The 26558-nt window shown below is 48.8% G+C and overlaps 1 protein-coding gene and 1 long non-coding RNA gene across 3 annotated transcripts in view; one reads left to right on the top strand and one right to left on the bottom strand.

Moving 5' to 3' along the window:
• Positions 1 to 25401, top strand: part of IFNGR2 (interferon gamma receptor 2) — a 28490-nt gene extending 3089 nt beyond the window's left edge. The window contains exons 1-7 of one of the 2 annotated variants that reach the window (XM_045501506.1): positions 5408 to 5498; positions 9433 to 9567; positions 12904 to 13109; positions 17634 to 17779; positions 21559 to 21718; positions 22110 to 22267; positions 24726 to 25401. In XM_045501506.1, the coding sequence (XP_045357462.1) occupies positions 9524 to 9567; positions 12904 to 13109; positions 17634 to 17779; positions 21559 to 21718; positions 22110 to 22267; positions 24726 to 24899 (888 nt within the window). In that variant the 5' untranslated portion in view covers positions 5408 to 5498; positions 9433 to 9523 and the 3' untranslated portion in view covers positions 24900 to 25401. Of the gene's footprint in view, positions 1 to 5365; positions 5499 to 9432; positions 9568 to 12903; positions 13110 to 17633; positions 17780 to 21558; positions 21719 to 22109; positions 22268 to 24725 lie in introns of those variants that run through there. The other variant, XM_045501504.1, reaches the window with a different exon arrangement.
• Positions 21878 to 23508, bottom strand: LOC123610637. The gene is made up of 2 exons (XR_006718233.1): positions 23396 to 23508; positions 21878 to 22198 (listed from the first exon to the last, which is right to left on the bottom strand). It is a non-coding gene; the product is annotated as an uncharacterized LOC123610637 (long non-coding RNA).
• Positions 25402 to 26558: the final 1157 nt, after the last annotated feature.

The following is a 26558-nucleotide window of genomic DNA, read 5'->3' as shown; positions in this document are numbered from 1 at the left end:
AGTTTTCCAGTAGATTGGAAATGGACTTGTGCCACAGAATTTCATTGCCAAGATTTGCTGATTTGACCAAAGCTTCAAATGCGCTTAGAGACCGCTGAGAAAGACCGTAAACGCCCAACAACATGAAAAGCATTGCAAACGAACGTCATTGAGTAACTCCTGTTTGCTTATAGTCTCAGCAGTTGAAAGTAAGTAGCTGGCAGGTTTGGGGGCAAACTATAAACGAATAGTAGTAGTCGCCGTGTATTGGGCCAGTCTTCTAGGTCAGACAAGGTTGTAAGTGTCTTACGTACATTATCTGACTTTATTCTCTCCACCATTCTTTTCAAGAAGGTAATAGCCCCATTTACTCTCAGGGAAACAAAACCATCCTTTATAGGAAGAGACAAATGGCTAGGTAAATTAGCTGATGTCCGGTATTTACGAACAAGAGCGACTTCTCAGTTATGGCTGAGGATTCAGGGAATTTTTTTTTTTTAATGTTTATTCATTAATTTTGAGAGATAGAAAGCATGAGTGGAAAATTCAGGGAGTTTTTAAAAAATGTTTATTTATTAATTTTGAGAGAGAGAGAGAGAGTGGGCGAGGGGCCGAGAGAGAGAGACTCCCAAGCAGGTTCCATGCTGTCAGCACAGAGCCCGAGGTGGGACTCCATCCGTCGAACCTTGAGATCATGACCTGAGCCGAAATCAGGAGTCAGATGCTCACCCGACTGAGCCACCCAGGTGCCCCAGGGAATGTTTTTTTGACTTCTTCTCCCCTGCAAGGTGTCAGAGGTAGGATCGTTGCTGTTCGTCATAATGCCGCATCCATGGAGAAAGATCCTGAAGGGTCTTTGGTTGTCAAGATTAAATGATTACTTTTCATGTTAATTATACTTTATTTTATTACCTGTGTGTGATGTGTGTTAATCAAACTGTACTTTTGAGACCAGGAGCGCCTGTTCTTAAATATGTATAAAGCCTCCTGGGTGGATCTAGCTAGGGTGGACCAGAGGTGGTGGGTGGGGGCAGGAAGGTGGCATAGGAGGAGGCCGTGGTCGTGAGGCACAGAGGACACACTTCCCACAGGTGACACCTACGGTACGTCTTCTTACCACTAGTCGTTTATGAGCGGTTGCCCCAGAGGCCACGGAGAGAAAGGGTAGAGTGGGGAGCACTGTACCCCCTACTCTTACTGTGAGCTTTTATCTCGTAGGAGCTGGGCTGTCATTAAAGCCCTGATGTCCACCTACAGTGACTGAATTAGCTCCTGTCGTTGTCACCAATCACCACCAACGCAGTGCCTTAAAACAACACCAGGGTGTTATCTGGAGGTCAGATGCAGGTTCTGACTGGGCTAAAATCAAGGTGTCAGCAGGGATGCGTTCCTTTCTGGAGGTTCTGGGGGAAGAATCGCTTCCTTGCCCTCTCCAGCTTCTAGAGAAACACCGTTGTGGTCCACCCGGATCTCTCAGGAGAATCTCCCTCTTTGAGGGTCTTTTGTTTAGGGACCTGAATTCCATCTGTAGCCCCAGTTCCCCTTTGCCACGTAGCCTCATATATTCGCAGGACACAGACATCTTTGGGGGCCGCTGTTCTGCCTCCATCAGGCTCAGACCATTGGGTATGGTGCTCAGCCCCGGGGCCTGAATCAGTCACGTCTTACAAATTATATACTTAGGGTCTGCTTTGCCTTTCGCATGTGGTCTTGCATTTGCCCCTCGCTACGAGTCTGGGAGAGACAGCGCCGTCTCACTCTTCACGAGGAAACCGAGGCTCAGGTGGGGCCTTGGCAGGATCTGTGGCTGTGGGGGACAGGATCAGAATTCCAGCCCAAGCCCTTCGTCCATAACTTCTGTTCTCTTCCCACCGAGCCTTCACCGACACCCTGGACAGCAGGTGCTATGACCCTAAATACACTGACCCTTTGGAGCCAAGCAGATAAGTCATGGCTCAGAGTTGGCCACCCACTCCCGGCCACAGCAGAGACCACAGAAAAGGGAAGACCGAGCATCAGGTGAGGAAGGCAAAAGGGAACCAAAGTGTTGCATGGTGTTCGAGTGGATGCGATGCTGAGGACAAGACATGGGTTATGTTGTCTCTGAAGGAGAGCACGCTGCTGGGCTGTAGGCTACTCAAGCCCCATGTCCCGAGTGCCTGCTCCTCCAGGAGGTGGGGATAAAACAGTCCCCAAGTCCGCCAACACCCAGCCTTCCTGGAGCTCCCCACTCTCGCACCTTGGGGAGACTGTCGATAAACTGCTGGCAGTGAGGAGAGGCAGGGACGACGAGGCGCTCACTCGGTCCTCAGCCCTGTAAAACTAACCCGTTCGTTCCTCGTAACAACGCTGTGAAGTCTGTACTGTACCCATTTAACGGATGAGACAGCTGAGGCACAAAGTGGCTGAACAACTACAGGAGCGTGTGGCTTTGAACTCGGGCAGTCCAGCTTTGGAATCCACGCTCCTCAGTGCCTGGTGGAAACAAAGGACCCAGGTGGAATCCCCTGTCTCACCACATTCAGAGCCCCATGGGGACAGGTCAGGCAGGGACAGGGAATCCCATGCCCTAGGCATTTTGTACAGGAAACCACTCTACTGAGACCTGAAGGGAGTGGGGGAGAGAGCCGTGGCATGCTGGGAAAGAAAGCCCCAGAGAAGGAGTGGCGAGGGCAGGCCCCGTGTTTCCCAGGAACAGGGAGGGCCCCATGTGGCCTGTGAGACAGGGGTGAGGCCGTTCAAGGGCAGGCCCTCTGAGAGGTTGCAGAGGGTGGTGTCACGAGGCAGCTGTTAATGAGTGGGCAGTCTGATGTACTTCCTTGTGACATCCTCAGTTCTAAGATTTGTTTTCTTCTCTGAATGTGGTGAGACAGGGCATTCCAAGAAGCCCAAATGTAAGAGCAAACCTGCGGGTCCTCCCCCCACCGTGGTAAAATGAAAATCAAAGAAAGTCGAAGGCTCGTCTAGACCCTCCACGACTACGGGGAAGCCTCTCTCCTGGCCCAGCCCTCAGTTAGGGTGGAAACTCTTCCTCCTTGCTCTGTCCCCCGGTGCCTCCTTTCTTAACGGAACGTCTGGATTGTGGGGATGGTGGGAGAGGGTGCCCGGAGATGGCTCTTCCCTGGAGATGGGGGGAAGGTGACGAGCACCGTGGCGGGTGGAATAACGTTCCCCCGAGATGTCCACATCCTCAGCCCCAGATCCTGCGGCTGTGTTACCGTGTGTGGCGAAAGGGACTTTGCACCTGTGACGAGGGGTCCTGAGGTCACGAGATGACCCTGGATTGAAGGGCTTCGTGGGCCCGGTGTGATCACAAGGGTCCCTGAAAGGTGGAAGAAGGAAGCAGAAGAGTGAGACCGCAGAGATGGCAGCAAGAGAAGGAACTGGCCCAGTGTTGCTGGGGGAAGGAGTCAGAGCCAAAGAATGTGGGCTGCTTCTAGAAGCTGGAGGAAGCAAGGAGCCATTTCTCCCCCAGAGCTTCCAGAAGGAACACGGAACACCCTGACTTTCACCCACCAGTTTCAAACTTCTGACCTCCAGAACTGTTTAAGAGAGACAGCTGGGTTGTTTTAAGACACTAAATTTGAGGGATGCCTGGGTGTCTCAGTCAGCACAGAGCCCGCTTCGGATCCTGTCTCCCTCTCTCTCTCTCTGCCCCTCCCCCACACGCCCTCTCTTTCCCCAAAATAAATACACATTAAAAAAAAAAAAAAAAGAAAAGACGCTAGGGGCACCTGGGTGGCTCAGACGGTTAAGCATCCGGCTTCAGCTGAGGTCATGATCTCACAGTTCATGAGTTCAAGCCCGGAGTTGGGCCTGAGCTCATCGCTGTGGAGACAACGAACATCCTGGAAGTAAACAAACAGCCACAGACTCTTGGTATCGCATCTTTCAGAAGAGCCGGCAGACGCGAGCGGGGCGCTGTTCGTTAAGATTGGATGCATTTACTGAAAGCATGTGGTTTGAATTTCCTGCTCTGAATTCTGGAACAGCATGTTTTTCACACTTTGCTTTCCACGTTCTGGGCGTTTCTCATTAATCTTTCCATCTCAGAGCTGGTCTCGTCATGCTTGCGTGTTCTTGCAAGAGAAAAGGCTCCCTTGAGTGTTCTTGCAAGAGAAAAGGCTCCCCGCACTTGTGGTCCCCAGCCCCGTCCTGGGGAAGTTATCTGCCTGGGGGGTCGGTTGCTGAGGTTGTGCCTTCCAGGTCACCCCGGGAGGGGGACCCTGGCATTGGTGGTCGTTCCCTGGGGTGGGTGTTATTATCCTGTTTGTAGGGGCGCCTGGGTGGCGCAGTCGGTTAAGCGTCCGACTTCAGCCAGGTCACGATCTCGCGGTCCGTGAGTTCGAGCCCCGCGTCGGGCTCTGGGCTGATGGCTCAGAGCCTGGAGCCTGTTTCCGATTCTGTGTCTCCCTCTCTCTCTGCCCCTCCCCCGTTCATGCTCTGTCTCTCTCTGTCCCAAAAATAAATAAACGTTTAAAAAAAAATTTTTTTTAATAAAAAAAAAAAAAGAAAAAGAAAAACACCCCCCAAAAGACATGTCTCCCCCTCCGTGTGCCTTCGGGCTTTGCACGCCTGTTTTGGGGCGTGTGCATGTGGATGTGTGTGAGTGCGTGCATGGGTTTGTGGAGGTTTACCAAACGCACCCTTGGTCCTGATGCACGTCTGCTGCTAATGCAAGTCTGGGGCTAATGCATGTCACGTGGCCCCCAATTCGGCTTTCACTTATAGACCATACTGTTATTTATCCCTTATTCCCGAAAAAAGAAAGTGGGGCCCAGACTGTCAAGTTAACCTGCCCAGTCACACATACGTGTTAAAGATAGAGTAAGCATTCTAGTTGAGCCAGACCCCGGCACGCAGGACCTGTTCGAGAGAACTGGAGTCTGCAGGGGGGGAGGCCTGGGTGGCTCAGTCGGTTGAGCATCTGACTTTAGCTCAGGTCATGATCTCACGGTTCGTGAGTTCGAGCCCCGTGTCAGGCTCTTGGCTGTCAGCACAGAGCCTGCTTTGGATCCACTGTCCCCACTCCTTCTGTCCCTCCCCAGCTCACACATGCACGCAATCTGTCTCTCTCTCTCTCTCTCTCTCAAAAATGAATTGAAGAAAAGAAAAACATTTTAAAAAGAACTGGAGTCTGCAGGCAGAAAGGCAGCCCCAACCCCCTCTTTTTTTCCACAGACTGTGTTGATGATGCCAAATTTAGTCAAAGGCGGGGGTGAGGGGACATGCCTAGAGAGACACGTAATACCATTTCTGCACTTGGACAGAAACGGAGTTGCATACGAATGGTTTGATGACGTGCACTTAAATATTTTTGTAATCGATCTTTCTCCCTTTCTCTCTCCCCCTCTTCCCCCTTCTCTTATTCTCTGCCCCTTTCAAGACCCTCTTTCCCAGCTGCCTGCTCCTCGAAACCCGAAGGTTCGCCTGTACAATGCCGAGCAGGTTCTGAGTTGGGAGCCGGTGTCCCTGAGCAATGACACGAGGCCGGTGGTGTACCAGGTGCAGCATAAATAGTAAGCTGGATCTTTCTGTGGGTGTCCTTCCTGGGAGTTGTGGGGGGAGCCGTTACAGAACCCTTGTCCCTGCCTCGTGGCAACATTGCGAGCAAATCCGCTGGAAACAGATATTTCCCCTGTGCTTTTAAAGTCTCCAAGGACAGAGCTTGCACAACAACCCCCGCCCCCCCTATCCCCCCCAATCCACGGGCTTAGACAACGCAAGTGTCAGAGACTGTGCTGTCTGCCCACATGGCTTCTTAGTTGGGTGGGACTCTGTTCTCTCATTGGTCTCAGGGAGGGCTTCCTGTCTTAAAAGGGCAGGAGGTGGCTTTTAGCCTTCATCTTCTTCAAGTTTGAGAATCTGGTTTACTGAACTTTATGGGCCAAATTTGGCCTACTAAGGAATGTATTCACTTAATTACTACTAATTCTCCATTTCTTTTTTTTTTTTTAATGCTTGTTTATTTGCAGGGGGGTGTGGGGAGCATGCATACGCTGGGGAGGGGCAGAGAGAGGGAGACACAGAATCTGAAGCAGGTTCCAGGCTCTGAGCTGTCAGCACAGAGCCCGATACTGGACTCGAACTCACAAACTGTGAGATCATGACCTGAGCCAGTCACTTAGCTGACTGAGCCACCCAGGTGGCCCTAATTCTCCATTTCTAAATGGATTTTTCCATTTTGCACAGTATTCTGGCCCCTTGTTCCCTCTCTCACCCGTTTTGCAAGCTTTTTCAGTTTGCCATCACTTGATGTGCAATATAAACACACATGGGAAGAAAAAGGCAGAATCTAGATCCTCAATTGTTATGTGTTTATCTTGTTACATAGGTTAAGTGAAGACTTAAAATCGTTGGCTAAGTCATTTTATATTACCAGTTAAACCCAATTTAAAGATGTGGTAATGCTCAGTGCTTGTGAGAGTGTGGTTTGCGGATACAGCACTGGATGAGGATCAGTTAACACAGCCCCTTACAGCAAAGTAGAGCCGCAAAAATGCCCTCATTACTTTCCCCTGCACAGGTGATACAAGCCTCCATCAGAAAAAGAAATAAAAAACACTTGTATTCATGAAGATATACGTTAAGGTGTATATTCGTGTCCATCAGCAGAAAAATGTCGAATTGTGTCCTGCTAACTTGAAGTCAAACATGAGGCAACTATTAAAAAGGATCATTGGAGGTGCCTGGGTGGCTCAGTTGGTTTAGCGTCCAATTTTGGCTCAGGTCATGATCTCATGGCTCGTGAGTTCGAGCCCTGCATCGGGCTCTGTGCTGATGGCTCAGAGCCTGGAGCCTGCTTTAGATTCTGTGTCTTCCTCTCTCTCTGTCCCTCCCCTGCTCATGCTCCGTCTCTCTCTTTCAAAAATAAATCAACATTAAAAAAAAAAAAAAAGGATGGGGCGCCTGGGTGGCGCAGTCGGTTGGGCATCCGACTTCAGCCCGGGTCACGATCTCACGGTCCGTGAGTTCGAGCCCCCCATCAGGCTCTGGGCTGATGGCTCAGAGCCTGGAGCCTGTTTCCGATTCTGTGTCTCCCTCTCTCTCTGCCCCTCCCCCGTTCATGCTCTGTCTCTCTCTGTCCCAAAAATAAATAAACGTTGAAAAAAAATTAAAAAAAAAAAAAAAAAAAAAGGATAATTGTGTGTCATCTGGTAACAGTTGCAACTGTGTAAAATTTGGAATATTTCTGTGGTCAAGAACAGGTGAAGAACTGGGAAAAATTACTGGTAGTTAATGTGTCAGAGGAGTGGTTTTCCAGAAGACTTCTTTTTTACCTTTGAATGTCCATTGTGACAATATTTGCTTCATAAAAATAGATTCTAAGCCAGGGTTTAGGGGTTATCTCTGAATTACATTTATCTATTCCTCAAGTAAGTACCAATCATCTATGGTAAGTGGACCGGTCCATAAGGACCAGCTACATAATTGGTGGGGCCCCGTGCAAAATGAAAATGATGCGGGCCCTTGTTCAAAATTAGTGAGGATTTCAAGATGGCAACAGGAGAGCATCAAACTGGGCGCCTCTTAAGAGTGGGGCTGTGTGCCACCACACGGGTCTTGTGCCCATGAGGCCCGCCCTACTCAGCATTAAGCCAGGTCATGATACTGTGGCTTGTGAGTTCAAGCCCCGTGTCGGGCTCTGTGCTGACAGCTCAGAGCCTGGAGCCTGCTTCGGATTCTGCGTCTCCCTCTCTCTCTGCCCCTCCCCTGCTCGTTCGTGCTCTGTCTCTCCCTCTCAAAAATAAAGACATTAAAAATTTAAAAATAACAGTAAGCAAGGTTTCAGTAACAGGAAGGCACAGCTGATTTATTGACTAGCACTCCTTAGCCTTGAATGGGGAGGTACATCTGTGGGTTGACAGAGTGCCAGGAAGTATTAGAAATACTTGTTAAAGGCTTTGACAGTTTCCTATCCCAGGCTAACTTGCTTACTTTGTTTTCTTTTTGGAAAGCATTTGGGAGAGATTTTTTTCAGGATAGAGGTGCTTTGGGTAAAAGAAACAAAGGATGGGGTGACTGTAAGTGCCCTTGTTTGGAAAAGTTGAAAGATAACAAAAAACTGAAACCAAAGCAGATCTTGTTTTCTTTTCCAATTGCAGATTTGGTGATGGAGGAGGGCCTTTGCTCTTGTTTTGTTTTTAGAGACTTTTACATGCATGCTTGGGGCATTCTAGTGACATGAAATATTTCATTTTGAGGCTTGTGGGCTTTAAATCTTTTCCGTGCTGTTTCTCTATAGTAAAGCATTACTCTAGTTATAAACGAAGCTGCCTCTGTTTTCTTTCTTTTTTTTTTTTAGAGGGAATGAGAGAGCAGGGGAGAGGGGCAGAGAGAGAGAGAGAGAGGGAATGAGAGAATCCCAAGCAGGCCTCACACTCAGCACAGAGCCTGACGCAGGGCTCCATTCCATGACCCTGGGATCATGACCTGAGCTGAAATCAAGAGTCAGACGCTCAACTAACTGACTGAGCCACCCAGGCGCCCCGGTGCCTCCGTTTTCTGACAGTCGCAGTAGGAAAGTGAAAATTACACTGAGCACTATGGGAAAATTTAAAGTTTAAACCACGGGTTGCAGACAATGTGGACTACAGGCTGTGTTTGACCTGCAATATTTAATTTTTGTTTTCTCCATCAGTGCCAACATTTAAAAATCGGGAGATTTACTTAAACATACCTAACCTGACCAGCCCAGTCTTCTGAAAGCATTTCTTTACTTCTTTTTTTTTTTTTTTCTGATTTTAATAGCAATACACGGTCTCTACAGAAAGGCTGGAACACTCGGAAAAGTAGAAAGAATAAAATTAAAACATCCAATGCTTTATAGCCCAAGAATAATCGCTGTTCTCATTTTAGCGTGTTTCTCTCTAGACTTTTTTCTAAATGCATGCACTTGGTTTGAAAATGTGCTGGTGTATATGTAAAAATGAAACAAAACTGGGGTTGTGCTTTTGGGTCCTGCTTCCTTTTTTCTTTTTTTTTTTTTTTCAACTGAACGTACTTAAATGTCTGAGCACTTTTTCTCATGTAATTATCTCTGTGTAAACATTTTTACTGCTCGTTTTATTATATGATGTATCACACATGATGTATTTCACTCTTCCCCACTCTCGAGTGTAGACAGTCGAGAGTTGGAGGCTGCTGGAGGTAGTGCCCTCGTACATAAATCATCTGATTGTTTTCTTACATTTGTAGCAGAGGAGCTGCAAGGTCAAAGGGGACACTTACCATTTTTGGAAGTGATCTAACAGCGGCTGTAACAGTAGAGCATGTAGCTGCCCAACTGTTTAACAAATAATTTACGTGGTGTTTCCTGTGCACCAGGTCCCGGCACAGACACTTTACCGATGCCCGCTGGTTCAACAGGTGCCAGCACAGACACGTTACTGATGCCCACTGGCTCAACAAGTTCTGGCACAGACACTTTACTGATGCCCGCTGGTTCCACAGGTCCCGGCACAGACACTTTACTGATGCCCACTGGTTCAACCTTCATGACAGCTCGGGGAGACAGACACCGTAATTTATCCCCATTTTATAGATGAGGGGACCAAGAGAAGCACAATGGCTGGGATTTCAACCCAGGTAACCTGGCTCCAGAGTCCCAAGTATTTAACCACTATGCTGCGTCCCCGCTTGTGGTGAGGGCTGCTTTCAAAAGGAGCTAAATTCAGGGACAGAGGCAGTCCATAATGGATGCATGGTGAGGGGGAGCCAGCGTGACTTTCTGGGCGAGGCTCAGACGGCTGATTGAGCGTTAAGAGCCCAGGACCAGAGGCCGGAGGCTGGCTCCAACGGGGCCATGCTCTCGAGGCTGTGTTCATCTAAGCGCCCTTTATTTTCACCCTTTGCGAAGACAGCATGCGGAATGCAGCTTCCTTTTCCACTCTTCCTTCCCCCCCCCCCCCCCCCCCCCCCCAGAAAGCTGCTGGTCTTCCTGCGTCAGCTGCTGTTTCAATTTGGATGGTTTCTTCCCCTTAAAGCCCCTTGGTGGAGAGACATTTTTCAAAAGCAGTTCTGAGAAAGGGCCAGCTTTGGAGGAGAGGCAAGGATGGGGAACATGGGTGGGCCGTTCCCCGGTAAATTGGGAAATGAGCCTTTGAAATGTGGGGCGCCTTTTGCCCAAGTTCAGCAGCTGGGCTCTGCCGGGAGAGGATTAGAGCAGCTAGAAGTATCTGCACAACTTACCCGTTCTGAGATCACTTACTCCTTGGGAAGCTCACTCCCAATCGAAGGGGGGGCAGGTAGCCTGTGCTTTGGGATCTCCCTCCCCACCAGGGTCTGGGGGTCCAGGGCTCGGTGGTCACGTGAGTAGGGCAGGCATCTTCCGTGGAAACCCTGGCATGCACCTTGAAGCGGCCTTCATCTTGCCACTTGCCACTTGCCACTTTGACAGAAGAGCCTCCAGTCAGGATTAGAGGAAAACTTAGAAGCACGTGTGGTGTGTGAAAGCCACCGACAGCAATCCCCAGCCTCATCTCTTCTGTACCCCCTGGCCTTGCTTTCAGGCCGGAGTTGTTGCGTGGGGTGGGGGTACAGCCTGTCTTTACAGGGGACACTGGCTGCTCCCCGCATTGAGGCTTCTAGCAGCCACCTACCTGGTTTTTCTCAAGTCTGTCTCCTGAGGTCAGAGGTCAGAGCTGGAGAGTAGAGTCCCATGTGGGGGTGTGGCACTGGGGCTCTGGGGAATGCATTGTCATTTACAAGAATATATGGCCTTGTATTTGGCAGGGTTTTCCTTTTTTTTTTTTAAGCTTACTTATTTATTTTGAGAGAGAGACAGAGTGAGCGGGGGAAAGGCAGAGAGAGAGGGGGAGAGAGAGTCCCAAGCAGGCTCTCCACTGTCAGTGCAGAGCCCGATGTGGGGCTCGAATTCACAAACTGTGAGACCTTGACCTGAGCTGAAATCAAGAGTTGGATGCTTAACGGACTGAGCCACCCAGGCGCCCCAAGAATATATGGCTTTATGGGGCACCTGGGTGGCTCAGTGAGTTAAGCGTATGACTTCAACTCAGGTCATGACCTCGTGGTTCATGAGTTCGAGCCCCACATTGGGATCTGTGCTGACAGCTCAGAGCCTGGAGCCTGCTTCGGATTCTGTGTCTCCCTCTGTCTGCCCCTCCTGCACTCACACTCTGTCACTCTCTCTCAAAAATAAACATTAAAAATATACATATGTATATTTTTATGTATATAAATATGTATATGTATATTTGTATATACATGTATAAATATGTACATGTATATATATATTAAGAATATATGGCCTTGTGTTTGACAGTGTTTTCATATGGGTGAGGCAGATTCTCTTTAAATGGGCAGCTATGAGGTAAATGAGCCCCACACTAGGGGGAAGTATGAGTGGGGTTTGTATGAACGCAGTATCTTTCCTAAGGTATTGCCTATAGAGGCTAAGTTTGAAGAGTTAACATAAGTTGTAGGAGTGAACGGGGAAAATATTTGCAAACCCTATATCTGATAAGGGACTTGTATCCAGAATAAAGAACTCTTACAACTCAACAATTAAAAGGCAGCCCAATTAAAATATAGAGGAAGGATTTGAGTCGACAGTTCTCCAAAGAAGATGTACAAATGGCCCATAAGTACATAAAAAGATGCCCAACATCATTATTCATCAGGGAAATGCAAATTAAAACCACAGAGATATACCACAGCACACCTACTAGGATGGCCATAAAAAAAAAAGGCTTAACAAGTGTTGGTGAGGATATGGAGAAATTGGAGCCCTTGTACATTGCAGGTGGGAATGCAAAATGGTGCAGCTGGTTTGAAAGGTAGTTAACAATTGAGTTGCCATATGACCCATCAATTCCACTCCTAGGTATTTACCCCAGAGAATTGAAAAGTTATATTCACATGGAAACTTGCAAGTGAATATTTCTTAGCATTATTCACAACAGCCAAAAAGTGGGAACAACCGACATATCCATAAACAGATGAAGGGATAAACAAAACGTGCTATATCCATATGATGATTATTCAGCCGCAAGAAGGGATCAAGTACCGGGGCGCCTGGGTAGCTCAGTCGGTTAAGCGTCAGACCCTTGATTATGGCTCAGGTCATGATCTTACCGTTCGTGAGTTTGAGCCCTGGGTCAGGCTCTGCGCTGATGGTGTGGACCCTGCTTAGGATTTTCTCTCTCTGCCCTTCTCTCTCTCTCTGTCTGTCTGTCTCTCAAAATAAAGAAATAAATAGTTTTTAAAAATTATTTAAAAAAAGAGAAAGGATGAAGTCCTGATACATGCTATAACGTGCATCACGCCTGAAAATATGCTGTGTTTAAGGAGCCGATCAGAAAAGACCATGCAGCTTATGATCCCATTTATATGAAATGTCCAGAGTAGGCAAACCCATCGAAACGAAAGTAGATGATTAATGGTTGCCTAGAGCTTGGGGGATTAGGGCAGAGTTGGGAATGAGTGCTAGTAAGCATGGGGTTTCCTTCGAGAATAATAAAAATGTTCTAAACTTGATTGTGGTGCTGGCTGCACAACCCTGTGAATCTACTAAAAGCCATTGAGTTGTACACTTTGTTTTGTTTTTTTTAGTGTTTATTTTATTTTATTTTATTTTATTTTTGAGAGAGAGAAACAGAGCATGAGCAGGGGAGGGGCAGAGAGAGAGGGAGACACAATCTGAAGCAGGCCCCAGGCTCTGAGCTGTCAACCCAGAGCGCGACGCGGGGCTCGAACCCATGAACCGCGAGATCATGACCTGGGCTGCAGTCGGATGCTCAACCGACTGAACCAGCCGGGCACCCCTGAGTTGTACACTTTGAACGGGTGAATTATATGCTATGGGAATTGTATCTCAGTAAAGCTCCTTTTTAAAAGTCAGCTCTGGCGAAACTGTTGGAGAAAAGTGAATTCTGTGAAGTGAAATCCTCTTTTCCTTTGCAGCCGTAGTAGCAGTACGTGGTATGACCTCGGTGGCAAGGTGGAGGTAAACTGTATGAACATCACCACAACAGAGTGTGACTTCACCCCAAAAGGCAACTCAGTCTTTCTGCGACCGGAATTCGACACCTTTTTACGTGTTCGAGCGAAGGTAGACGACCTGGTTTCTCCATGGCTGACACTGCCTTCTTTCCGGTACTGTAGGAATGGTAAGAGAACTTGGCTGTGAAACGTCCTTTATCACTTCCAGGCTTTCTTCACTTTCGTCCTCACTGAACAGTTTTGGCCCCGTGCACCTCAGTCTTGCTTCTCACCCCACATAGCCAGCAAACAGGTGGATTCATGATGGTCAAGTCCAAGTACTGACCGTGGAGGCCGATGCTAGAGGAGCGTGATTTACCAAACCAGGGGCTGGCAACCTACAGCCCGTAGGCCACGTCCAGCCCACCGGCTTGTGGTTGTAAGTTTTATTGGAAGAGTTTCACCATCTTTTAATAACGTGTGGCCTGTGGATGCCTTCAAGCTACAGCAGTAGAGTTGAATAGTTGCAACGGAGATTATCTGGCCTGCCAAGCCTAAATTTACACCGGCACTTTACTGAAAAAGCTTGCTGACCTCTGGGCTGGATAGGATACCAGTATGTTGGCTTCACTGATCACTCTTAACTCTTCTGGCACAACTTCCTTTATGTTCGAAAAAGACTTTAATTCAGCCTTGAACAGTGCCTGGCACGTAGTCGATATTCAGGAAAGCTTGGTTGAATGATTGAACAAACATGCTTCCAGAAATTGGAAGGGGGCATAAGAAATGACAGAGAGTAATTTGTACATTTGCTCCTTCCGTGATTCATTTTTCACATGGTCAGCTGTGCCCCGTGTTTCTTCGGTGTTTATGGTTTATGCAGACATAAAGTGTGGAATCCTGATTCAAACAAACTAAACACGTATAAGACCAGTGAAGAAATGTCACCGTCTAGCTATTTGATGATCTGCATAAGCAATTATTGTTAATTTATCTTAGGTATTATAATGGTATTTTATGTTTTTAAAGCTGGGGGTGGTGTCTTTTCTCTTAAAGACACATCCTGGAGTATTTACACATGAAATGATGTGATGTTTGAGATTCGTTCATAACAATCCAGAGAGTAGGAGGCTAAGGGCAAGGTGGATGGGCACGCGGGCCACAAAATTGGCCGTGACTTGACGGTTGATCAAAGCTGGGTAATGAGTACATGAGTTTTTGTTGTGAGCTTCGCCTTACTTTCTACATGTTTGAAATGTTCTGAGATAGGAAGCTAAGAAAAAAAAGTCAACCGTTTGTGCTAGATGATGCAGGGACGGAAAAAGAAGACAGTGTGATCCCTGCCAGCTGATCGTCTACTGTGGACAAGTTATTTGTCCTTGAGTAGAGAACCAGCACACATTTGAGCTGTGAAATGTCACCTAAGTGGGAATTAATTGAAAAGAAGGAAGGAAAGGAAAGGAAAGGAAAGGAAAGGAAAGGGGAAAAGAAAGGAGAGGAGAGGAGAGGAGAGGAGAGGAAAGGGGGAAAGAAAGGAGAGGAAAGGAAAGGAAAGCAAAGGAAAGGGAAAGAGAAGAGAGGAGAGGAGAAGAAAGGAAAGGAAAGGGAAAAAGAAAGGAGAGGAAAGGAAAGGAAAGGGGAAAAGGAAGGAGAGGAGAGGAAAGGAGAGGAAAGGAAAGGGAAAGAGAGGAGAGGAGAGGAAAGGAAGGGAAAGGGGGAAAGAAAGGAGAGGAAAGGAGAAGAAAGGAAAGGAAAGGAAAGGAAAGGAAAGGAAAGGAAAGGAAAGGAAAAAAAGAAAGAGGAGAGGAAAGGAAAAGAAAGGACAGGAAAGGGGAAAAGGAAGGAAAGGGAGGGAGGGAGGGAAAGTGGTGGTTACTGGGCACACCCAGGAGAGGAATGGGACTAGAAGCAAGTCCCATCCTGAAAGTCTTTGGTCCATCCCTGCTCTCTGTCCTTCGAGCCTGAGCTGGGGAGCAGTGCCCCCAGGTGATTACCAGCTGGGCTGTCATCCTCTGCCCGTCACTTATAAAGACCAAGGCAGTTGGGTCCTAGGGGCCCCATGGCTGTGTCCAGCACTCATGCTCTGGGGATAGAGAACCAACAGGAAGATGCTTTCCCAAGCGTTTGGCGGGGGAAGAGGAGCTGGCTGCAGGGGGCAGGCTGTAGCATCACGCAGACCTAGGTTCAGATCGCGGCTCCTACCGCTTACTCGCTGCGACTCTGGGCGAGGACAGTCACCCCCCAGGCTTCCGTTTCCCCCTCTGGGAACCGCCTTCTGTGCTTGGCCACACGGATCTGTGGGGACACAGGTGAAGTCCACGTGGCCTGGTTTACAGTCAGAACTTAGTTCATGGAAGTTGTATCCACAGTTACCCACGGATAACAGACTTCCTTCCATGTGCCGAGAGAAGGCAGATTGTGTCCCCCTCAAGAGACAGGTGTCTCCGGTTGGTGCCAGATTCCAGACCCAGGACTCTCAGAAGGGTACGTCTCTCAGCGCTGACCTTCCAGCGGATTAAGTGACTGGTCGCGACTGGCGCCCTTGCTTCCAGGCCCACTTCCCATGTGTGAGTCACAGAAGAGTCTAGAGCATACGCCCCACGGAGGTGAGAGGCGTGCAGCAGGCGGCCGGGGCCTGCAGGTCAGTGCCTCTCGTGCTCCAGCCGCTTGGCTGCGAAAGGGAAGCTTGACAGAGTAAATGCCAGCGTCTGTGAGCGTCTGTGGCTCTTGATCTCCACCCTCTGAGATCAGAGGGCCTGGGTGCAAACCCTGCAGGGACCAGTTACTTTTGCACAGAGAAGGGCAGCTAAAACAGATGCCTAAGCCTCGCCAACCTGGGAGAGCCCAGGGAAGAGCACAGAGGCATACGAGAAATCCTCCCCCACTGTGATGAGCACGGTACTGCACACAGTGATACGACCGTCTGCAGGTATAAACGGTGTGTGTGGAAACAGGCCTCTTAAGAACTCATGCGGCCTTGGGGCGCCGGGGTGGCTCCATCGGTTAAGCCTCCGACTTCAGCTCAGGTCATGATCTCACAGTCCATGAGTTCGAGCCCCACGTCAGGCTCTGTGCTGACTGCTCGGAGCCTGGAGCCTGCTTCGGATTCTGTGTCTCCCTCTCTCTCTCTGCCCCTCCCCTGCTCATGCTCTGTCTCTCTCTGTCTCTCAAAAATGAATAAACATTAAAAAAAAAAAACAAAAAAAAAAACTAAAAAAAAAAGGACTCATGCAGCCCAACTTCTACTTTGATCCGAGTTTCTCTGGCTAATTACGTGCTTTAAGTGCCTACTTGAGAAATGTTGTAACTTTTAATGCATAGCGCTTAGTGAGTCATAGTCCTCGGCCGTCCTGGGAACTATAAGCAAAGTTGTAACAAGTAGACTTACTATGGTACTATTCTCTGCTACACTAGTTCCCTGTTACTATATATCTTTTAAATGTTTTTTAACATTTATTTATTTTTGAGAGAGACAGTGTGAGCAGGGGAGGGGCAGAGACAGAGGGAGACACGGAATCAGAAGAGCCTCCAGGCTCTGAGCTGTCGGCACGGAGCCCCACACGGGGCTCGAACTCACAAACCACGAGATCATGTCCTGAGCCGAAGTCGGACGCTCAACCCACTGAGCCACCCAGGCGCCCCTCCCTGTTAACTATATTGGAACATAGTGTTACAATAAGCGAAGGGACCTGCATTCAAAGGTTTGGAAATGGCACTCTTGTTCATTTGTAAAGAAACTGTAAAAATGTGTATTAAATACGTATACGAAGTATATAGGTAGTAGATAAGGACTAACAGAACCCCTTCCTCCTCTGCGTGAAAATTTGACCTTTGGGTAACCTTCCAGCGGCTTCTCTGGAAAGTGGAGAAAGGTGGCATGTCGGCCGTGTTCCTTGGCATCACCTATGTCAACATGAGCCCTGACTGATAAACTGCATCTCCCTGGGGGCTGTCCCAAATACCTCTTAGGAAGCCATGTTCGGGGCCGAGTACAGCGATTTTTGTAACTGCGCGTGTCCCTTGTGGGGACTCTGGAAACTCTCCCTGCAGAGCTACTGTAAGAGATACTGGCTCTTGGGGCTTAACCCAGGAGGTTCCTGTACTTGCCTGTCGCGGGTCTCTCTTTGCACGGAAGCTGTGTCCTTGGGGGGGACCAAAGACACCGGCTCTGGGCCTCCAGGTAGATGGCTGCAAAGGACCCCTCCCTCCACTGAAGACAGGAAGCCCCTGGTGCTACCCTGTGGCCCTGCTGGGCTTCCTACCCCGTAGCCGTCCAAGTAAAGCCCAGAGCAGTCTCTGGTAGTCTTATGTGCCTGGATGCGATCTCATTGCATTTATAAATACACGTATGTGTGTGTTTACACACTATATATATATATACAATTATGTATTTTTAATTTTTTTTAATGTCTCTTTGTTTTTGAGATGAGAGAGACACAGAGCACAAGCAGGGGAGGGGCAGAGAGAGAGAGGGAAACACAGAACCCGAAGCAGGCTCCAGGCTCCGAGCTGCCAGCACAGAGCCAGACTCGGGACTCGAACATGTCAACTGTGAGATCATGACCTGAGCCAAAGTCAGATGCTCAACTGACTGAACCACCCAGGCGCCCCTAAAATCATATATTGTGTGATTTATAAAACATACATATATATGCGTGTATGTGTATATGTTTACGTATATTTTTTTGCCTTTGTTTGTCATTCTATTTCAGTTACCGTCGGGCCTCCCGAAAACATTTGGGTGACGCCAGGAGAAGGCTCCCTTATCATCAGGCTCTCCTCTCCCTTTGACGTCCATGCCTTCTCGGCCACTTTTTTGTATTATGTCCATTACTGGGAAAAGGCAGGAATCCAACAGGCAAGAGCATTTTTCTACCTTGTTTTTAATTTTCTTTCCTTCGGACTTCCTGATACAGCGAAAGAAAGTAGACTTTAGAATGGATGGGGAGGGGGGCGCCTGGGTGGCTCAGTCGTTTGAGCGTCTCTTGATTTCGGCTCAGGTGATGATCCCGGGGCCGTGGGCTCGAGACCTGCGTTGGAGCGTGGAGCCTGTTTGAAATTCTCTCTCTTTCACTCTGCCCCTCGCCCCTGTTCACGCACGCTCTCTCCCTGTCTGTAATAAAAAATAATAATAATAAATGGACAAGGGGGGCAGAGCGTCCCAGCATTGCCTTCGAGTCTGAGCCCTGAACCAGCTTTAATCCTTCTCCTCTAGACGCGTGGCTACTGCCACCTGTGCGAGCCTTCCCTTCCCAGGTGGATCTGAAGGGCCCCTCTCTTCCTGACAGCATGCTGTTCCTGTTGTCTGGGGCACTCACGGTGCTTTGTGGCACCGTAAAGCTCAGAGAAGGTTCTAGAGGGCCTGTTTCTCCGACAAGGAATTCACTGCAGTCTGCAAGTTCATATAAAGTCCTCCAGTTTGAATGATTTGCAAAGACGACATATGTGACCAGGTGAAAAGTCTTCTGGGAGGAGAGGGAGAGTTCTAGGGAGAACGATGGAGGGTGTGAGAAGGCTTGGGGTCTGGAGACCTGCAGGTTGCCAGGGTCTGTCAGAAATGCAGGCCGTGTGAGGAGGGGCCGTGGCAGGCAGTGCGCCTGACAAAGGTGGGTCGGACCAGCACAGCCTGGTCAGCCCTCCATGGTACGAAGAAACGCGATGGCCTTAGCTCGTCGGCAGTGCCTGGCTATCCAAGCTGCATATCATGAGGTTTTATTATCTGGGTAGACTTCATGGTTTCCTAAATTCAGCATTATCACTTTGCTTTGTTTTCCAGTTTTATTGGGGTATAATTGACACCCATAACTGTGTAAGTTTAAGCAGCATAATGACTTACATATTGTGAACAATTATAGTGTTTTATTTATTTTTAAAGTGTAATTTTGAGAGAGAGAGAGAGAGCACGCACGAATGGGGGAGGGACAGAGAGAGAAGGAGACGCAGAATCTGAAGCAGGCTCCAGGCTCGGGGCTGTTGGCACAGAGCCCGATGTGGGGCTCGAACCCACAAACCGTGAGATCATGACCTGAGCCGAGGCCGGACGCTCAACCGACTGAGCCACCCGGGCACCTCAATGATAGTGTTTTATGATAAGAGCTTGTGTTTATCAAGGGCTTTCTTTGTGTTGGGCACTGGGCCAGACATTTTAGCTACATCATCTCATTTAATCTTCGTACCAAGCTGTGTCAGAGAAGGAAACCAAGTGGTTAAGTAACTCGCTCAAGGTCAGCAGCTGATAGCTAGCACATCAGTGCAGAAACGTTCTGGCCCCAGGGCCCATGCTCTGCAGTTATTATCTGACATAGTTTACAAATTATTGCTTTCTCCTCATTTCTTTATGGGGAGTCTAGAAACATGGAGGAAGGCAAAACCCACTGAGGAGTAGACTCTTACCATGTGGGAGAAGAGGAAATAATCATTTCCCCAAATCAGAGGTCAAAGTCTGGTCAAATGGAATACAGAAGGCCTGGAAGATTCCAGAAGGGATTTCCCTGTTCCCTTATCAACTGGAGCAGCTATACTTTGACCTTCTGTGAACAAAAGACTCTAGGGTTCAAATAATTCTGACCAGCACCTAAATTTGCTTGAAGGACCCATGGGACTTGGCATATAGTTGTATTCATGGCTATGGCGTATTACAACAGGACACAAAGCAAAGTCAGCAAAAGGGAGAGGTACATGGGCCAAAGTCCAGAGGATTCCAGACACAAGCTTCCAAGAATCCCCTCCCGAAAGACCCACCCAGGACACAATTACTCCAATGACAAGCTATGGCAACTACAGTCTCTACTAGACTGTAATGCAGTCTAGTAGAGAATCTTATCAGAGACTCAGTGTCCAGGGCTTTTATTGGTTATATAGGTCTCTTCTCCCTAGCACATATCAAAATTACAGACTCCTAGAAGGAGAGCAGGTGTTCATCATAAAAAACATCGTAGGTACGATAAGCTGCTAATGTTAGCGAATGGCGGGGACACTCCCGGATTCCAAGTTCCCAGATGCCAGAGATAGTTCGTTACCCTTGCAAGCAGGCCTCCCAAGCACAGCAGTCTCGGTCTCTGTCGTCTGTGATTCTAAATTTTAGAAATGCCAACTGGCAGCTGAAATAATCCCAAAAAGAAGTTCGTCCTTAAAATTGCTCTATGTCACATCATGAGTGAAAATTCTTCTCCTCTGCCCTGGCAGTCTATCACCGTTAAACAGAAGGAAAAAAAAATCATCTATGATCCTACAATTCATAAGTAATGTGATGACTTTATATTTTTCAAAATAAGATTTTCTATATACTATTGAATAATTGCCTTTCTTCAGTCAATACTATAGCAGGCCTCATCTACACGGCACTGAATGTGTGTAATACCACCATTTCAAATGGCTATAGCGTTTTCTACTATATCTCAAAGTAGGAAAGCAGTCCCTTATAAGAAATCCTTGGGGAGCTGGGTGGCTCAGTCGGTTGAGCGTCTGACTTCAGCTCAGGTCATGATCGCACAGCTCTTGAGTTCAAGCCCCGCATCTAGCTCTGTGCTGACAGCTCAGAGCCTGGAGCCTTCTTCAGATTCTGTGTCTCTCTCTCTCTGCCCCTCCCCTGCTCACACCCTGTCTCTCTCTCAAAAATAAATAAATATTAAAAAAAAATTTTTTTTAAAAGAAATCCTATATTGCCATTATATATCTTTTCCTTGTTTCCCTGTGGAACAATGTCAACTTTGTCCAGGAGGAGAGTGAGAAGCCACTGACTAGAGGGACCCAGGTGGGGAGTTAGCGAGGCCCGAGGAAGGCAGTAGCAGGGATGTGGGGAGGAGACAGAATCCTCAAGAATCTGGGATCCCGCCGGTTCCTGATTACATGAGTAAACACACTGGGCATTTAAGCAATTTTATTTTATTCTATTCTATTCTATTCTATTCTATTCTATTTTAGAGAGAAAGAGAGAAAGGTGGGGGGCAGAGAGAGAGGGAGAAAGCAGGCTGTATACCCCGTGCAGAGCCCAACTTGGGGCTCGATCCTATGACCCTGAAATCATGACCTGAGCCGAAGTCGATCAGAAGCCCACCTGATGGAGCCACCCAGGTGCCCCCCATTTAAGCAGTTTTAAAGGAGAAAATTTCATCCCAGAAATTGGGATTTGCTAAATCCCAGTGGCTGACCCTGCATTGTTATAGTGGGCCCCCTCCGAGGCCTGAGAGCCAGAAACACAGCTCTGAAGCCACCGGCATCTTCCTTCACACAGCTCACCAGTTTTCACGTATAAAATTTGTCGCCTGCAAGCCAGTGACTGTTTAAAAACAGAATCTCTTGGGGTGCCTGGGTGGCTCCGTCAGTTAAGCATCAGACTCGTAGTTTTGGCTCAGGTCATGATCTCAAGGTTCATGAGTTCAAGCCCTGCACTGGGCTGTGCACTGACCGTGCGGAGCCTGCTTGGGATTCTCTCTCTCTCTCTCTGTCTCTCTCTCTGCCCCTCCCCTGCGCATGCTCTCTCTCAAAATCTTAAAAAAAATTAACAAAACAGGAACTCTTTATTCTTTGGTTATTGTGTTCACTGTGAATTTGGGGGAACATTGGAAAAGCTAGAAGTGCTCCCGCTGCATCTGTTTGGGTCATTTACGTACGTGCTTCTTGGTGTTTTTGACACAGGTTAAAGGCCCCTTCAGGAGCACCTCCATCGTGTTGAATGATTTGAAACCCTTAAGAGAATACTGTTTACAAGTCAAAGCGCAACTGGTTTGTGAAAAAGGAAACATCTCTAGACCCGGACACTTAAGCAACGTATCTTGCTACAAAACAGCGATGGATGGTAACGTACCTTCTTAGGTCCTTTCTGACCTGGGCAAAGAATCCTCCCCAAGGAGTGAAACCGGGGGTGGCTTGTTAGGCAAAGGGTCAAGGGTGGTAGGGGTGGGGAGACCCGGAGAGAAGGGGCAAGACGCGAACCCGAAAGTGTAGGCAACACAGGTTCATGCTGAGATCTACCGTAATAACAGCACCAGACAGCTAACGCTGCTTTATTTTAGGATTGCCTTTCCTGGCTAGTCATCTAAGCATGTGAGGCTGGGCGGGGGAGGGGCAGCGTCGCCCGGTTTTACCAGGAAACGACCTCTCTCTAAGCGGTTGGCAGGTGAGAAATTACCGACGTTTGTACCACGGGTGGGACGGGCCTCTTGTTTACTTCCGCATCATCTTTTCAGCCGCCACAAAACTCCAGCAAATCATCATGATTGCTGTGGGACTCTTTCTGTTCCTGTCGATGCTGGCGGGGGCCTGTTTCTTCCTGGTCCTGAAATACAGAGGCCTGGTGAAATACTGGTTTCACTCTCCTCCGAGCATCCCGTTACAAATAGAAGAGGTACGTGCGCACACATCCAGTGGGTGACATGTCAGCACTCCCCGGCCCCCTGGTAACACTTAAGAGGTCAGCGGCGGACAAAGCCACGGGCACAGAGATTTGAATTAAAAGTGGTGCAGGGTTATTTGTACGCCCATGTTCACGGCATGATTCACCACAGCCAAATGGGGGAGGCAACCCAAGCTCCCGTCGGTGGAGGAGCAGATAAACGAAATGTGGTATGTCCATCCAATGGAATATTATGCAGCCGTAAAAAGGAAGGCGATTCTGCCGCATGCTGCAACGTGGGTGAACCCCGAGGATGGTACGCTAGGTGAAATAAACCGGTCACAAAAAGGACAAACACTGATTCCACTTAACATGAGGTACTTAGAGGACTCCGATTCAGGGAGACTGAGAGTAGAGTGGTGGTGGCCAGGGTCTGGGTGGGGAGGGGAAAGTGGGGAGTTAGAGTTTAATAGGTGCAGAGTTTTCGTTTTGCAAAGTAAAAACAAGCCCTGGACATAGTGGTGAGGGTTGTACAACAGGGTGAAAGTATTTTATACCAGTGAGCTGTATACATAAAAAATAGCCAAGATGTAAATCCTATGTTACATGTATTTTACCACAATTTAAAACCATTTTTTTTTTTTTTTTTAATGGCATGAGGTTGGTGGCAAAGGTGGTCTGGCCCAGCGTGGCCAAGGGTTGCCTGTAGCCGCACATCAGACCTGTGCCTTTTGGAGGAAGCTCCCAAGAGGCCTGGAAGAGGATGGAGAGGCAGTGAAGACAGGGATCGAGAGCACAGGCTGTGGGGCAGATGCGCGCACTTGGAAGGAGTCTAGAGAAAAAGCACCGGGGCTGTGCAGACAGAACTTTGCGCACCAAGAGCTCACTGGATGTTACTAGTGTTTTGAAAGGCCTGAGGAAGAAGAGTGGACTGGTTCTCGTGAGAGGTTGATTTCATGCACAGCCCGACCACCCACCCCCACCTCCGAGGCTCCGCAAGGGGGCCGAGCCCTCCAAGAACACTAGGGGGGACATGCTTAGGGGCAGAAGCAAGCTGATAGAAGACTATTTAAAGATATTTGCTTCTGGAGGTTTCTTTGTAGGAAACTTGGGGTCAAGGTACTGGAAACAGAAGCTTACTGTGTCACATCTAGAAGCAATAGGTATCAGATAAGGCCCAAGTGTGTAGAGAAACAGCAGGGCTTCTAGAAGGAGCTGTAGTCCCTTGTTGGCCTTCATCTGTCACGAGGTATTTAAAGTACACAGACATGGTACGAACTACATGTTATGTTCCCTACTAGACCCTCCATACAGATGCTGCATGATTCCACTTACTTGAGGCATCTAGAATACTCCACCTCATAGAAGCTGGAATAGAACGGTGGTTGCCAGGGGCTGAGGGGGGGAGGGGGTGGGCACAGGGAGTCGCTGTTCGGTGTGCAGAGTTCCAGTCAGGCAAGTGAGTTCTGGAGATCTGTACATCATCCTGCCTGTAATTAGTACCACATCGTACACTTAAAGGTTTGTCAAGAGGGCAGAACTCATCTTGAGCGTTGTTATAACACCCACACCCCCCCCCCCACACACACACACCCACCGTTTTCCCCTGGTTAATAGTTTCACAAAATAACAGCTCTCAGTGGGCCTCAGAATCTTCCCTGCATTCGTGTGTCTCTCGCAGCCGAGCAAACAGCACCACCCCGTGTGTAGTTGTCCCTTTGGGGCGTGGATCCCAAACAGAGAGGCTTTCAGTTTACTTTCCTGGGAAAGTGTGAAAAACCTCTGTCAAAGGGCACTGACGTTCCACGAGAAGAACGAGCCAGGTTTCACTTATATTTTGGCGGGGGGGGGGGGGGGTCTCACAAGTGCACGTGATGCGTTGACATTCCTCTCGCCCTTCGTCAGCTCTCGGCTCACCGGATGTTCCGGTGTCTCTGTCGCTCAGCAGTAAGGCCAAGGCTCAGCCTAGAACAGAGGCGGGAGGGAGGGGGGCAAGTGGGCCGCCATGAAACAGCTCTGTGCCTTGAGGCCCCCGCCGCCTCACCCCTGCCCGGGAGGCCGCACTGACCGTCCTGCGGCACGCCTGGCTTCTTGGCTGTGAGCTGGAAGTGACCGGCAGGGGCGGGGGCTGAGGAAAACACTGGCGCATTTTCCCCCTTTTCCCCACCACCTCCTCCTTCGCCGGGAAGTTAAATTCCAGAGACATTTCAGGGAGAACCGTCCCCAAGCCTGCACTGAGTGCAAGTCTGAGCTTGCCTTTCCCAAGCTACGGCATGACCTCGGTGGGCCCACACATTCGCGTTCGGGTTAGCAATGGCGTGAGGGGTGGAGGGTGCTCTCATTTTAGAAGCTGTTTCAGAATAGGAAGTCCTACCTGGGGTAGACAGGACTGCGCCAAGTAAATGTGAAGTCGGAAGTCCGGTGTTTCGAACTGAAACTAATTACAATGCTGGTTTTCAACCTTTTCAAGTATTTAAAGGACCCGGCTCAGCCTATCTTGGAGGCCCTGGACAAGGACAGCTCGCCAAAGGATGATGCCTGGGACTCTGTGTCCGTTGTTTCGTTTCCAGAGAAGGAGCAAGAAGATGTTCTCCAGAGTACTTTGCACCAAAGCCCCGGTCCAGTCCGGCAGCCTGTGGGATGAGGGCTCTGAGCGGACGAAGCAGCTGATGTTCGCGTCTCGACTTCACAGAGCCCAGCACTCCATATTCTCGTCCCGCCAAGGCCGCCGGTGCCTGGGAAGATGCCATGGGTCTCGTAGGGGAGACGAGTTGTTTTTTTTTTTTCTAGAGTTTTCTAATCATACGAGTTTCTAGAATGATTCTACAGAGATAGCCCAGAATAATTAAGATTTCTCTTAAACACTAAAAGGACACATAATTGTTAGCAAAATGGCTCAGGTATGCCTCTGAGGTTTTGTTCGTCAGCAGCGAGGACACCGGGTCCTCTCCTTGACTCGGGCGGGTGGGCTGCAGCCCCTGGGGCAGGTCATGTAACCTGTCCCAGGCTGTCCCAACGAGGGACATCGAGTGACCTTTCGCCATAGCCAGTCTCCTGCCTTAAAATGTGATTAGTCCTGTAAATATTTTCCTGGTAATTTAGGCCTTTTTTTTTTTCAAGCTAGGAATAAAAGACTTTAACTTTTTGAAAGTAAAAGTGAAGTTTCTGCTTTCCATTTCACCTTCTTTATTTTGGCCTATTTTCTGCAAAGTTCCAACTTTTTAAAAAATTACTATATCTAGGGGCGCCTGGGTGGCTCGGTCCATTGAGCGTCCGACTTCAGCTCAGGTCATGATCTCACGGCTCATGAGTTCGAGCCCCGCGTCAGGCTCTGTGCTGACAGCTGGAGCCCACTTCGGATTCTGTGTCTCCCTCTCTCTCCACCCTTCCCCCACTTGTGCTCTCTCTCTCTCTCTCTCTCTCTCAAAAATAAACGTTCCAAAAAAAAATTACTATATCTAAACTTTTGTTTTCTTAATTAATACCCGGTAGAGCTACTGAGGCCTCATGGTCACTCAGCGAGAACTGCCTATGTGTGTCACATGATTCCTTAGGAGCGTATAAAGGGCACTTTCAGAAGCCGCATTAGCATTTCACTCGTGATGAGTCGTATATTGACCAAGGCCTGTAGGTAGTAAGGAGAATTCGCTAATGGACAACAGTGATACCCACCGGGCACACGCGTCTTCCGATTATGTAAGTATTGATGGGCTCTTTTGTTCAAGGGATGTGGATTAAAAATCCATTTATATGACTCATTGCACTTAGGAAATGGATGTGTAGCTTCACACCCCATCCCCCAACACACACACAAAGTGGTAAGTTGCCGTAACGTCTGCCTTACCAAGAAACCCTCCTGGCAGCCCAACCTCACTGGGAAGAAGAGACGCCGACTGTAGGAATATGAAGCTTCTAGCACTAATTGATGGGACCACCTTCCCTCTCTCATTTGGGGCCTGTGCCACTGGGGAGGGATTGGCTCCCAGGCCAAAGCACCGTGTCCTTTGCTGCCCCGAGTGACGGGAGAGAAAAGGACATCCATCCACAGGCCCCACACGACTCAAGTCCTCCTGGGAGAGATCCGCGTTACCTGTTAGGGACGGGTCTGTAAGAAGATGGAGACTATGGGGCGCCTGGGTGGCGCAGTCGGTTAAGCGTCCGACTTCAGCCAGGTCACGATCTCGCGGTCCGTGAGTTCGAGCCCCGCGTCGGGCTCTGGGCTGATGGCTCAGAGCCTGGAGCCTGTTTCCGATTCTGTGTCTCCCTCTCTCTCTGCCTCTCCCCCGTTCATGCTCTGTCTCTC

The sequence above is a fragment of the Leopardus geoffroyi genome, chromosome C2 (genome assembly GCF_018350155.1).
Source record: "Leopardus geoffroyi isolate Oge1 chromosome C2, O.geoffroyi_Oge1_pat1.0, whole genome shotgun sequence".
NCBI lineage: Eukaryota > Metazoa > Chordata > Mammalia > Carnivora > Felidae > Leopardus > Leopardus geoffroyi.
Note: the sequence above shows the minus strand (reverse complement) of the source record. Positions and strands in the feature narration are given on the sequence as shown.